Genomic DNA, 15363 nt, shown 5'->3' on the forward strand with positions numbered 1-15363 from the left:
GGCAGACTTGGTGGGCTATAGCCCTTTTCTGCCATCATTTTTCTATGTTTTCTATGTTTCTAATCAATTTAGGCAGGGAAAGACATTATCCCATTATTAACTACTGAGATTAAATTCCCGAAACAAAAAATATTAAGTGCTTTTTTTTTTTTTTTAAAGACATTAAAAATTATTATAGACCATAGTTAAATTGGCAAAGTTGACCAAACAGAAGCAGCCTTATAAGAAAAAAAAAAATGGTGCATGGTCTTGTAGATATAATTCCCTTTGAACTAGGGCAGGGGTAGGCAATTCCGGTCCTCGAGAGCCGGAGCCAGGTCAAGTTTTCAGGATATCCACAATGAATATATAGGAGATGGACCTGCATTCAGTACCACCTTGAGATGCAAATCTATCTCATGCATATTTATTGTGGATATCCTGAAAACCTGATCTGGCTCAGGCTCTCGAGGACTGGAATTGTCTACCCCTGAACAAGGGAATTGCAGTAACCATGTATTGCGTACACTTTAGTGCTGACTAACCAATGCCGAGCTGCCCATAGGAACAGAATGGGCGGCTTGGCATTTAGCTTGGCAGCGCAGCTTGATTAAAAGAGGGGATAAATAATTCATGTATTGTGAAGTCAATCCATATAATATTTAAAAAAACAGACAGCATAATTTAAACGCTACTCTGGTCTCTGTTGGAAGCCAGTGTAAAGCTAGATAAGATAAAGTAATTCTATCAGATTTTCTTAACTTATAAATTAACCGAACTGCTGAATTCTGTACTGTCTGCAATCTGTCCGAACAAATTCTTAGAGATTTCCAAATAGACGATGTTACAGTAATCTAATTTACTTAGAATTAATGCCTGGGACGCGGCAGAGGGAAGGCCCTGGCGGGAAAGGCCATGAAGTAGCCCATTCAGAGTGCTGCCACCGATTTTGAGGCTTCGGAGGTGGTCGATGGTGTTCCGGTGCACAAAGGAATTTGGGAGAGGGAGGGATAGGTGGTATAACACGGTGGGAGGGTCGGTGGGGTTGCGGTGCAGAAAGGAATGGGAGAGATAGGTATAACACGGTGGGAGGTTCGGTGGAGTTGCGGTGCAGAAAGGATCAGGTGAGGGAGAGATAGGTATAACACGGTGAGAGGGTTGGTGGGGTTGTGATGCAGAAAGGAATGGGCGAGAAGGAGGGATGGGTATAACATGGTGAGAGGGTTGGTGGGGTTGTGATGCAGAAAGGAATGGGCGAGAGGGAGGGATGGGTATAACATGGTGGGAGGGTCGGTGGGGTTGTGATGCAGAAAGGAATGGGCGAGAGGGAGGGATGGGTATAACATGGTGGGAGGGTCGGTGGGGTTGTGATGCAGAAAGGAATGGGTGAGAGGTAGGGTCGATGGGAGGGCGAGAGGGAGGGTCGGTGGGGTTCTGATACACAAAGAGGTGGGAGGGATCTTAACTAGGGCTTATTTTTGGGGTAGGGCTTATATTAGAACCTACCCCGAAAATCATGCTAGGGCTTATTTGCGGGGTAGGTCTTATTTTGGGGGGAAACGTGGTATTAGATATTTTGCAGCATATTTAGCTTTTAAGGTAGAAGAGACCTTTGCGTAGAGGTTTATTACATCAGCAAGAATTGTGATACCCGCAGGGAAATATTTCAAAGCCGTGTTTTTATGGCCTCTGGAAGCGATCTGGTTATTCTTTGAATAACAGCTTCCTTGATATCAAAATGGGTTTTAGTATTGTAAAGTCTCTGTTGTAAATGGGACCAACCCGTTGTCAGATAAGTGAAAAGTCGGATAATGCGAAAAACAATGGTAAGCTCTTAAAAATGCACAGAAAATTTACTTTATGCATAAAAATAAGTATAGGTATCAGTAGTTAAAATATTGTTTAGTAACAGTAATGAGCAATAATGTGAACAGAAATATAGAACGAAGCAGTACATTTCGAAGTGTAAAACAGTTGTACAGTTATGAAAAAGCAGAGTTCTTGGTCTGATAATGAAATGATTCATCGTGACCATTTCATTACTGTGAGGCCGGGCTTCAGGCAGCACAAACAGAGATGCCCCAGCCTCGGCCCCCTCCCCAGTACCTGTGACGAGCAGCTGAAAGCTCCGGCGGTAGCTTATCCTCCTCCCCCCCCCCCCCAGGGTCTGGGCTCCCTGCCAGCCACTGCCGTGGAGACGACCCAGCCCCCTCCACGGTACCTGGGCTCCCCGCCAGCCACCACCCACCCGAGCAGTTGAAGGACACAACGCACCCATGCTCCCTGCCAGCCACCGCTGCCTGCTTCTCAGCCTCACCCTGCAACTTTCTGCTCCGGCTCCAACGCTTGGAGGTCTAATTTTGGGTGGGTGTGGAGAGGCATCCCTTCCCCCCCAAAAACAAAACAAAACACTGAATCGGATTTATCGAGGCTAATTCATCGTGCTGAAATGGCCACAATGAATCATCTTAGATACATACACCCCAATCCAAATATTACTACACATATTGGAGGAGCAAGGTCTTAGCTCGAAAAAGCATGGCTTCCTTGCAGCGTGTAAAGCCAGAAAACTGGAAGTGAACCTGCATACTTAATGGTGACTGAGGGTAAGATTCTCAAAACTTTAACGCGGTCGCTAAACTGTTTAACGGTTTAGCCTGCAAGCATTTTAGCGGCGGATTATCAGAACGGGTTATCTCTGTCTCTAGAGAGGTTTCTAGCAGTCTCCGACAATGGCGTGCAAATGGGCTCTTTAACATTGAAATGAGCCCTCCGGTGGATTCTTAAAAATCGCCGAGGCAATTTCGAAGAGCGGCGTCAGCTTTTGGCGACAAAAAGCAGCAACTGGTCCAGGGGTGCTGTTACAATGCCAGCCCTTGTGCTTTGACTGTGGCTAACGAAAAATAAATGTGTATCTATCTATTTGATAAGTGGAGGTTAGTAAAATCACGCTTCTTTTGAGTTTTTGGGCAAGACAGGCATGTTTCATGCGTGCTTGTTAAAAGCCAATGTTTCTTCTTGAGCGCATGTATGATACCCTTGTCTTGTGTGTTTCTGGCTGTGAATCTTGATTACATTTTACATTAAAAACAAATTACAAGATTTACCTGAATTATAGTCTTTTTTTTTTTTGAGAAAGGCATGTTTTATGCACGATTGAAAAAAGTCATAGAAATAGACGGCAGATAAGGGCCACGGCCCATCTAGTCTGCCCACCCCAATGACCCTCCCCTACCTTTATCTGTGAATAGATCCCACGTGTCTATCCCATTTGGCCTTAAAATCAGGCACGCTGCTGGCTTCAATAACCTGAAGTGGAAGGACTATTCCAGCGATCAACCACCCTTTCAGTGAAAAAGAATTTCCTGGTGTCCCCGTGCAGTTTCCCGCCCCTGATTTTCCACGGATGTCCCCTTGTTGCCGCGGGACCCTTGAAAAAGAAGATATCTTCTTCCACCTCGATGCGGCCCGTGAGATACTTGAATGTCTCGATCATGTCACCTCTCTCTCTGCGTTCCTCGAGTGAGTACAGCTGCAACTTATCCAGCCGTTCCTCGTACGGGAGATCCTTGAGTCCCGAGACCATCCGGGTGGCCATTCTCTGGACCGACTCCAGTCTTAGTACATCCTTACGGTAATGCGGCCTCCGGAATTGCACACAGTATTCCAGGTGGGGGCCTCACCATGGATCTATACAATGGCATAATGACCTCAGGCTTACGGCTGACGAAACCCCTGCGTATGCAACCTATGATTTGTCTTGCCTTGGATGAAGCTTGCTCTACTTGATTGGCAGCCTTCATGTCCTCGCTGACAATCACCCCTAAGTCTCGTTCTGCTACCGTTCTTGTTAGGATCTCGCCATTAAGGGTATAAGTCTTGCATGGATTTTGGCTACCCAGGTGCATAACTTTGCATTTTTTGCCTTTGAAGCTGAGTTGCCAGGTCCTAGACCAGCGCTCCAGAAGGAGTAGGTCGTGCATCATGTTGTCGGGCATTGAACTTTTGTCCGTTGTGCTTTTGCCCACTACATTGCTTAGTTTGGCGTCATCGGCAAATAATGTTATTTTACCTCGCTCAGCGTTTCTTCTTGAGCGCATGTATGATACCCTTGTCTTGTGTGTTTCTGGCTGTGAATCTTGATAAAATTTTACATTAAAAACAAATTACAAGATTTACCTGAATTATAGTCTTTTTTTTTTTTTTTTTTTTTTTTTTGAGAGAGAGAAAGGCATGTTTTATGCGCGATTGAAAAAAGTCGACGTTTCTTCTCCCCTCCTCTCCCTTCCATTCGTCCAATAGTGCAGAAGGAGAGTGGGTTGTTTTGGGGTTTTTTTACGGCGTTTTTCTGCGCTGATGGGCACATGCAAATGTAGGAGATTTTCACTGCTGTCCGCCAATCTTATTTGCATGTGCGCTTTTTTTTTTTTTTTTTTTTTAAAGAATGTCTCGGGTTTTTAGGTTCGGTATCAAAACGACTGCGTTAGCAGACTGTTGCTTTTTAACGTGGGTTTTGGAAAATCCTGGTCTCAGTGAGGGGTGCATGACCACAGCTATGCTTTTGAAGGGAGTACTGGCTAGTCTTCAGACTACCAACGTCCCTTCTCTTTATGCGTTTTCTCCAACTTATTCCTAATTTATCCCTAAAGCTCGCTTTCCTGTTATCTACATGTTCAGGTCACACTGTTTGAATAACAGGCGTGTCTGTCTTCATGGTTTTTTTTTGCAAAAGCTTCCCTGGGTTCACCCTTCAGCTGCTCATTTTGTCTCCATATTTCACGGTAACTTGCATGTTGCCTGTATGAAGTTCTAACAAGGATTAACTCTGCCGCACTGGGGTTTAGGGCCTTTTTGAATAACTTGGTCCCTTTAGGAAGAGATGAAGGAGAGGGTCCTCTTTTTCATTAACCCTTTCAGGACCAAGGGACATATTTGTCCCATAACTTTAAAATCCTATAAATTTTGATTGGGATAGTCTACAGTTCTAAATTTGATATGTACGGATTCCATATGATACTGCCTTTATGTAAACAAACTGGTTCCGACATTCATTCATTAGCGTCGTTGCCAGATTGACGAGAAGATTCACTTGTCACACTGTCCATAAGCCAGAAGTGTGATTTTTTTTTAAAAAAAATAATGATATTTCACAAAAAAAATCAATTTTTTGGCATCTGCAAGCCCTTTTTACCATAAAAATGTCGTCAAAACCACAAAAATTGGCCTACGATCCTTATGGTCCTGAAAGGGTTAAAGCCTTCTGGATTCTAACAGCGGCAGGAGCTAAACAATAGAAGGAACTTTCAAAAATTTCAAGCACTAACGCTGACCGCAAAATGGCACGTTAATAAAATATTTCACACTTGTTCTTTCAGTTGACAGCTGAACAATCTACCGTTTGTCGATTTTATATTGTAATCGTGTAGATGCAAAGTTACTCCAGAACAGCATGCAGAGAATTCTCTGTGCTTCTTTTCACAGGCTTGGCAAAGTTTCCTTTTTCCCTTGGTCTGGTAAGAGCTTTGTTGTACCTGGGAATCTAGCCGTTGCTATTAGCACAGTCTAAATGGAGTTTGATCCTGTAGGACCTTCCTCGTTTGCCGAGACAGCAGCATTGTAAAGCGCAAGGAGAAACTGGCAAAACATAAGTATGATAATGCTCCTGCCCGCTGGAGATGGTCAGCCAGATGTTGGCTTCAGAAGTTCATGCTTTTCTGTCTTCAAATACACTTCATTTTTCTATACCATTCGCCCAGGGGAGCTCAGAATTTATTCAAATACTCAAGCATTTTTCCCCTGTCTGTTCTGGTGGGCTCACAATCTTTCTAATGTACCCGGGGCAGTGAGGGAATTAAGTGACTTGCCCATGGTCCCAAGGAACAGCATGGGATTTGAACCCACAACCTCAGGGTGCTGAGGCTGTAGCTTTAACCACTGCACCACTCTAGAAATCAAAATGTAGTAAAAGTGAGCCATGTATAGAACAATCGAGCCATTGTGACATCACTGATGCGGTTGGTTCTTAGGCATTGGTGGAATAAGGTATTATGACATCACAATACCAGCTCTGATTATCAGAGGCTGAAACTTTTCACATTATTCAATTTTCTATACTGCTCTCCCAAGAGAGCTCACAACGGTTGACATGAATTTATTCAGGTACTCAAGCATTTTTCCCTGTCTGTCCTGGGGGGGGCTCACAATCTATCTAATACACCTGGGGCAATAGTGTGGGTTTGAACCCACAACCTCAGGGTTCTAAGCTGTAGTTTCAACCACTGTGCCACACTACCTCCCCTAATGTCACTGCATACTGAAAGATAATTGCTAATCCATTTATTCCCATAGAATTAGTTGTGTTTTTATGGATGGGTTTTCTTTCAAATACTTACGTTCAACTTGTCTCACTGCTCCTAGAAAGTACTCTGGCAGTAATGAGCAAGAAAGGTGCATTCAGAGTGTGTTTGATCGCCCACTGCTCAGTAATGTGATAGCTGGCCAATGCGACCTCTTACAACTGTACTATAATAGGAAGCCTTCTAAAGGGTAAATTGAGAAAGACTTCTTAATATAACAGCTCTTGTGGCTGGCTGGGTTCGTGAAGCAGTCGGCATTCGCTCCCTGTTTTTAAAAAGGCTTATAGCAGCGTTCTTTGTAACAAGGCCCTGGGTCCTGTGGCGACCTTCTTTGACCCCAGCTATGGTTTTAATTCTCTTTTTTTCAATACATACTTCCCCCCCCCCTTACTTTCATCCTTACTGCTGGCACTTGTTGCTTTTTTTTCAGGACTGTGCAGCTCTAGCTGTGAGGCTGTTTTGAAAGGGGAGAGCAGCCTGCGGGCTGAATGCAGCCCATCGTTGAATTTTGATGTGGCCCACAAGACCGTGGGAAACATATACAGAAAGCAGCATGAACCAGTTTTTTGATGATTTTAAATGCTGTATTTTGCAAATATATTTCAGAATATTTTTCAGAAGATCAGTTTGTTTCCATTATTTTTAGTTTGTGTTTTTACCGATCACAGGAGGTCTATGGAGCGCCATAGATTTGGGGTTCTGACACTGTGTGTGCAAAGTACCACAATTAAAGTTTTATATTTAATGCTAAGAAGTATGGCCATGTTACGCCGCTACTCATTAAGGCCCACTGGCTTCCTATAGAGGGCAGAATAGCTTATAAAATCCTTTTACTAACATTTAAAACCCATGCTACCAATTCTCCAGACTTCATTAACAGACTGCTTATTCCATATACCCCTCAAAGGTCCCTCCGCTCCATCTCGAAACTTACTTGCTATTCCATCCTCGAGACACATCAGTACAATGCGCTCAAACATTTTTCACGGTTACCACACCTACCCTCTGGAGCGCTGTACCGAATTACTTAAGAGAAGACACCTCTTTAACTGACTTTAAATCCAAATTAAAAACCTACCTGCTTAAGGACGCTTTTAATGTATAAACATCCTGTTAAGGACGCAACTTTTTTTCTGATTTTTATTTACTTACTTTTTTATTCACTTACTTCCAGAGGGCGTAATAGGGCAGAGTATGGTACTGGGGTTCCAGAAAGGATTGGATAATTTCCTGTTGGAAAAAGGGATAGAGGGGTATAGTTAGAGGATTACTGCACAGGTCCTGGACCTGTTGGGCCACCGCGTGAGCGGACTGCTGGGCACGATGGACCTCAGGTCTGACCTAGCGGAGGCATTGCTTATGTTCTTATGCTTATGTTATGTTCTTATGAACTTGGTCCCTTTCCCCGTGTTCTTCCCTTTTGTGCTTTAATTTTAAACAATGCAGTTCTACCATTTCCCTCATGTTCCAGTTTGTTTGTTCGTCCTGTCAATTCTTTGTACGACAACTAAAAACTTAGGGGTCCTTTTACTAAGGCATGCTATATTCTATGGATGCATTAGTGTTTAGTGTGTGCTAAAACGGTAGAGGGGATTAATGTTTTGCATTTATAAATATATGTTCGTTTGTTTGGGGTTTTTTTTACCTTCGGGCATACACCGCCTTGAAATTTGATTTGACGGTATAACAAACTTTTAATAAAACTTGGACACTTGATGTGGCCCACTAGGGATAGTAATGACATTTGTGCAGCCATCTGTGCATAAAGGTTGCCAACCCCTGAGTTACACCCTAACGCAGTGGTTCTCAGACAAGGTTTGGGTGACCACCAGCCAGTTGGGTTTTCAGGCTATCCGAATGAATACGCATGAGGGTTCATAGTCTAAAGCGCGCCGACAACGGAGCGCGGACAACTGAGCGCAGGACTTCATCGCGCCAAAGAAAAACTGTATTTTAAAGGGTTCTGACGGGGGGTGTTAGTGGGGACCCCCCACACACTTTACTTAATAGAGATCGCGCTGGCGTTGTGGGGGCTTTGGAGGGTTGTAACCCCCTTCATTATACTGGAAACTTAACTTTTTCCCTGTTTTTTTTAGGGAAAAAGTTAAGTTTTCGGTATAATGTGGGGGGTTACACCCCCCCCCCACATGGCAGCATGAGGCAGCGTGATCCCTATTAAGTAGAGTGGGGGTTCACCCCCCACACCCCCTGTCAGAGCCCTTTAAAATACGGGGTTTTTTTGGCGCGATTAAGCCCTGCGCTTAGTTGTCTGCAGTCGGTTGTCGGCGCGCCTTTGTCCTCGCGCACTTTTGACCCGTCACCACGCATGAGAGAGGTTTGCATGCCTATCGCTTCCATTCTCTACAAACCTCTGTCATGCCTATTCATCGGGGATGAATCCTGAAAGCCCAGCTGGCTGGTGGTCAACTCGGGACAGGATTGAGAACCACAGCATACAGACAACCATTTTATTTTTCAAGATTGTGAGCAGTGATGTGTAGACACCACACGAATCGAGCTCGTCAAGAGTCGCATGATGCTTGAAGAAGACAAAACGGCTGTAGTGAAACTCTGTGAAAGGTTAAAGGGCATTAATAAACTGGGGGGGCAGGCACTCATCTTGGAAGGATTAGAGTCAGGATGATAGCCTGCTTGGAGTTCACAGTGACTGAGATAGGGTTAGGGGAGAAGAGGGGGGGTTAGGGAATATATGGGATGGTGGAAGCAGGATGGCCAATACAGTATAATCTCGCTATAACGGACTTCAAGGGCTCTGGAAAAACAGTCTGTTATATCCAGAGTTGCATTTTTAAAAATTTTTATTTAGGTCAGCTAGAAACAACATACAATCAATGAACATCAGTCACTGCACAACCATATTAGCACCATCAAGAACAAAACAGCAAAACATTGGTATGGCACGAAATGATTGCAAAACCAGAACCCTAAAAGATGATCTAAAGCATTATGTCGTACTGTATTGGAAAGAAAAATACTCTGTCATTTTCTTCTGGGCTGCATTTTGATACTATATCACCGGCACGCCAAGGGCCTTATAGGCGGAGCCTATATGTCCGTTATAGCCGAACAAAACTACAGCTAAAAGCGGCTCTGGGGACCAAATTGGTTGTCCGTTTTATCCGAAAGTCTGTTATATGCGAGTCCGCTATATGCAATGATTTTCCGTATGTTTATAAAGGTGCACAGCCGGGACCAGCAGACCTCGTCCGCTATAGGCGAGCTTCTGTTATAAGCGAGTCCATTATAACGAAATAATACTGTACCAGACAATCCTGTTCTTCAGTCGCAGGTCCAGTTTTATGGAATGAGATACCTGGAGCATCACTTTTTATTTTTTTTTTATTTTTATTTTTTTTAAATCACGTTTTAAAAAAATCACAGTTATACATACATCACCATCATTATGTACACTTTATCATAAATATGACATGTTCTTATGACTTCCAAGGAATTGATCTTGCAACATATTTTATTATGTTGCACAAATGAAGCATCTTCATCATCCCTGGTCTCTCTATATACACACACATATAAGTGTTCAGAGTTTCCTCTGTTTTTTTCTGTTCTGAACCTAATACAGTAAAACCTTGGATTTCAAGTAACTTGGTTTGCAAGACAAGCAAAACATTTTATTAAATTTTAACGTGATATACAAGTAATGCCTTGCAATACAAGTACATACAGTATACACGCATCACAACTGAGTCGATGGTTCTTCTCTCTCTGACGCTGTGGGATTGTAGTGACTATTCTAAACAAGCGAGGTCTTGCAATACAAGTACATATCGTATTTTGTATTAAAGTTTTGGGGTTGTGGGACAAATCGTCTGAGTTTCCATTATTTCCTATGGGGAAATTTGCTTTGATATACGAGTGCTTTGGATTACAAGCATGGTTTTGGAATGAATTATGCTCGCAAACCAAGGTTTTGCTGTGTATATCGCCAATGTTCACCTTTTAACAGTACTGCTAGGTCAATGATTCCCAACCCTGTCCTGGAGGACCACCAGCCAGTCAAGTGTTCAGGATAGACTTAATGAATTTGCATGAAACAGGTTTGCATACCTGTCACTCCATTACATGCAAATCTCTCTCATGCATATTCATTAATGCTGTCCTGAACACCTGACTGGCTGGTGGTCCTCCAGAACAGGGTTGGGAACCACTGATCTAGATCACATATCATTCTTTTCAGCTCACTATAGCAATTCACCATCTGATGTTCATAGTGAGATATGCTCATACACACTAATTCATACCCATAGGACCCCTGAGGAAGACTATTAGGTCGAAACACGGGCTGTGTTGGCTCCTCTTCACTACCTCAAGTTGTGGATGTTACCACAAACTCCTTTATACCACTAAAAGTCTACATCGGCAACATCGGTTCGCACAGCCTCTTGTTCTGGATCTGTGAAATTGTTTTACAGTTCAGGAAATTGCTTAAAACCTACGTCTTTGTCCAGGCTTTTAATTGATATTAGTAATCTGTGCCTAGAAGTGAGATGGTGGAACCTGATCTAGAAGAAAGGTTAGTGCAGAATTCTGGTTTCTTTGTAGCAGGGCTAGAATTTTAAGTCTGGCTTAGTAAAGTCTGATGAATGGAGTTTTGTCTAACGAATGTGGTATTGGGAGCCACGTAGGCCCTTTTATACTAAGGTGCACTAACGTGGGTATGTTAGTCTATGGATGCATTAGCTTTCAGTGCGCGCTAAATCGATTAATGCACCTTAGTAAAAGAGGGGGTTAGTTTATTAAGCAGATTAGAAATATCTAATATAATAAAACGCTAAGCAAACATGCGCACTCTACCACTGTGTTGCCTGATCTGTAGTTCCGTGGTCGGCAGAGTGCGCATGCGCGCATACAAGAGTCCCTCACTCCGTCTAACATAGTGGTCTCGGCAAACTGGCCGGCAGTGCTGGACTCCCTGCTCTCCACCTCTCAAGCTGTGGTGTTGGCTTCTCTCACGAGGCTGCACCAGCGTCGGAGAAAGCTTCCGAAGCTGGCGGGGATCGAGAGAGGGGCTGCCACCGGCACTTTTAAACTTGGAAAAAAAACCTTCGGCCACAGCAGACCAGCCCGCGGGAAGGAAAGGAGGGGCTGAAAAAGAACACAACTTCAGCTACTGGAACGCAGTCTACACCGTGGGAAGGGAAGGGGGAGGGGCCGAACGGAGCAGGCCAGATCGTTAAGAGAAGGGAGGGGCCGAACGGAGCAGGACAGCTCGCGGTAAGAGAAGGGAACGGGGGTGGGGGAAAATGCTGCTACTACTTCACAGGGACCTGGAGGGGAAGGGAAATACCACTGCTGCTTCTGCAAAGGAAAGTGGGGGGGGGAGGAGAGAAGGGAATGGGGTGGGTGGGAGGAAATGCTGCTACTGCTTCACAGGGACCTGGAGGGGAAGGGAAATACCGCTGCTGCTTCTGCAAAGGAAAGTGGGGGGTAGAGAAGGGAATGGGGGGGAAATGCTGCTACTACTTCACAGGGACCTGGAGGGGAAGGGAAATACCGCTGCTGCTTCTGCAAAGGAAAGTGTGGGGGGGAAGGAGGGAAATGCTGTTGCTGCTGCAAAGGGAAATGGGGTGAACATGCTGCACAGGGAAAAGGAGGGAAATAATGACAGAGAGACAGAAAGGGAGGGAGACAGAAAGAAAGGAAGAAAGACACAGGGGCAGGGAGAGGGACAGAAAGACAGACAGACAGATATATTCTAGCACCCGTTAATGTAACGGGCTGAATGACTAGTTTTAAATAAATACATGGACTGAGGTGGGGAGGGAGGAAAAAAATTGAGCTTCATTGTATTTATACACATGGTGCTCCAAGTGTGCCTGAACAGCCAGACTGGCAGTAATCATTGAAAAGGGTTTTCCCCTCCCTTATCACAGCTCTGGGCACCATCTGCTTTATCCAGGACTGGTCTCAGCTCTCACACTGAAGTCTGGTTTGTGGTTTGTGGGTTTTTTGTTTTGTTTTTGCAAGGGTCTGGTCTGACTTAGGCTGTGTTGCTGAAAGAAAAATCCTCTGTTGTCTGGAATTTAATGCAGCTGTGCTGGGCTTGTGGGTCTTCTGTTCTGTTTGTCACAATTGCTTTCTTTTGTTGCAGGTTTTGGATACAAAGGACCTCCAGATACACAAAGTTATTGTTAATGGCCAGGCGGCGAACTTTTCCCTGGGAGAAGCTCAGAGTTTTAAAGGATCTCCGCTGGAGATCACCCTGCCTTGTGAACAGTCAAGGTATTAGCGTGTGTGTGTGTGTATGTGTTAACTCTGATAAATATTTCATATGAGTTAGGTTATGCCAGTGATCTTGATACCTAGATACCCAGGCTGCCTAGTTGGGGGGGGAGGGGGTATATGTAGAATTTAGCCTTAAGGGTCCTTTTACTAATCTGCAGTAAAAAGTGGACTCATCATACATACTCTGATGCGAGTCTTTCCGCAGGCTCAGGCCATTTTTTTTTTTTTTTTAAATCTTTATTCATATTTTAAAACTCACAATAAGTATAACACAATACAATCATTGTATACTTTAACATTACTTATTATATCATCAAATTATAGCTTTCATCAAATATCCCCCCTCCCTTATATCCAACAAGTAATCATAAATAAAAGAAATCATAAAATATTTCCACACACCCCCCACCCCCACCCCACCCTGGACGTGTATGAACAAAAGGTAATTAATATTTATTCTATGCAGGCCATTTTTACTGCAGCTAGAAAGCGGCCAAGTTTCCATTTTCTCAATTAATGGCCGTTGTCGCAATTTAGTAGCGGAGTGGAGGAGTGGCCTGGAGGTTAGCGTTTCAAGTTTATTAGCTGTTTATATACTGCCTAACAAGGTTTATCTAAGCGGTTTTACAATCGGGTACTCGAGTATTTTCCCTATCTGTCCCGGTGGGCTCACAATCTATCTAGTGTACCTGGGGCTATGGAGGACAGGGTCCCAAGGAGCAGCACAGGATTTGAACCCACAACCCCAGGGTGCTGAGGCTGTAGATCCAACCACTGCGCCACACGCTCCTCGGTACTCTGAGGTTGTGAGCTCAATTCCCGCTTTAGCTCCTTGACTCTGGGCAAGTCACTTGGGGCTGGAGTCTATAAACAGCACTAACGGCAGCGACCGCCGGGGAAAAAAACAAAACCAGCCGCCGATCGTGTGTCAGTCACGCAACAGCGCCGTTTATAAAATCAGTTTCATGAAAGGTAGACGATAGAAATGTAGGCCAGGGTTTGTAAAGGCCTCCATTTCTAGTGCCTCCATTTCACGTGAATTACAAGCTACAGAGGCGCTTTGACGCCTGATGCCACTTCCATGCTTACAGTGGGCATTAGGCGTTATAATTTTAAAAAAAACAATTTTGATAGTTTTTTTTTAATGGCTTTTACCACTTACTATTGGCACCACTCTGCTCGTTTCAAGCCATTTTTCAGGTTTTATGCTCAGACACCTACATTGTTTTGCTCATATTTATCTTTGTACCTTACATCATCCGGACCCCTGAGGAAGGCGGTCTCGCTGAAACGCGGACCATGTAGGGTTCGTCAGGACAATCATATGTGTATTACTAATTCAGACTTTTATTTATATTTTTATTGTGAAGAGCAATTAAAAATCATCTTTCAGAACATCCACAGTCTGTTGTTTTTATCTTTGGATTGTTTTTTCTGTGGATCATTGGGTCTCCCCTTTTGGTTTTTTTGTGTTGCACCTAACTTAAGGTGCCATTCATAGAGTATGGGCCTTAACACCTCATTGCCCCGGGAACAAAATAAGTGCCTGTCAAAAAAAAATATATGTATAAACTAATATATATATAAGGGATATAGTCGTAATTATCTGAAAAACTTATTTATTCAAAAATGTACTGTAAATTAGGTTTAACAGAAGGATTTCATTCATTCACATCAAAAGATACAACAGACAAAAAATATAATAACAAGATGGAGAAAAACAAACCTCATACACAGGCAGCCGGGACTACACAAGTACCCTAAGCCACCTGTATCATCACTGGTTTGAAAAAAACTCCGTACATGAATATGTAAATATCTTCTCATTCATTTCAAAGTTCAAGTTTATATTTCTAAATTAATTTTGTCATAAGTATCAAAATATATATAAAGAAAGAATTCCAGTCCAATCTGTTTAAAATTGTTTGTAATGGCAACAGCCTGGTATGAATATAGATGTAAGCACTTCTAAAAGGTAACGTGAAAGCAATCAATATAAAACTTGGAAAATCTTATCTTAGTTTGCAGTATCCAATGGCCGCTTCCCAACAGAAAGCACCTCTGTTTTTCCTCAAAAGGCTACTTCAGGGGAAAAGAATTCTAATTATTTAAGTAGATGTTTTCTTCAAGCACTTCATCGTACCGAACTTATCGGGCTGCTTCTTATCAAGTGATGGCTTAGGGTATTTGTGTAGTCCCGGCTGTTTGTATATGGGGGTTTGTTTTTCTCCGTCTTGTTATTATATTTGTTGTTTGTTGTATCTTTTGATGTGACTGAATGAAATCTTTCTGTTAAACCTAATTTACAGTACGTTTTTGAATAAATAAGTTTTAAAAAAACCAAAACATGTTAACATATACATAGTAACATAATAGATGACGGCAGATACCTGAATGGTCCATCCAGTCTGCCCAACCTGATTCAAATTAAATTTTTTAAATTTTTTCTTCTTGGCTATTTCTGGGCAAGAATCCAAAGCTCTACCCGATACTGTGCTTGGGTTCCAACTGCCGAAATCTCCGTTAAAACTTACTCCATCCCATCTAAACCCTCCCAGCCTATGAAGCCCTCTCCAGGCCATCCTCCCCCCAAATGGCCATATACAGACACAGACCGTGCAAGTCTGCCCAGTACTGGCCTTGTAACAACACAGAAAAAGCAGTAAATCTAGTCTCATCCCCTTTGCCCTTACCGCCATGGGAGGGGTGGTCGCCAGATAGGAAGTCGAGAGGGGAGGGTTGGTCATCAGGTTCGGGTGGAGAG

The 15363-nt window shown here is 43.4% G+C and overlaps 1 protein-coding gene across 1 annotated transcript in view; it reads left to right on the forward strand.

The window, feature by feature from the left end:
- The window catches only part of LTA4H (leukotriene A4 hydrolase), a 107033-nt gene that overhangs the window by 10267 nt on the left and 81403 nt on the right, over positions 1–15363 (forward strand). Inside the window, exon 2 of the mRNA XM_033951999.1 lies at positions 12466–12596. Within this exon, the coding sequence (XP_033807890.1) occupies positions 12466–12596 (131 nt within the window). The remainder of the gene's footprint in view (positions 1–12465; positions 12597–15363) is intronic.

Source organism: Geotrypetes seraphini, chromosome 7 (assembly GCF_902459505.1).
Source record: "Geotrypetes seraphini chromosome 7, aGeoSer1.1, whole genome shotgun sequence".
NCBI lineage: Eukaryota > Metazoa > Chordata > Amphibia > Gymnophiona > Dermophiidae > Geotrypetes > Geotrypetes seraphini.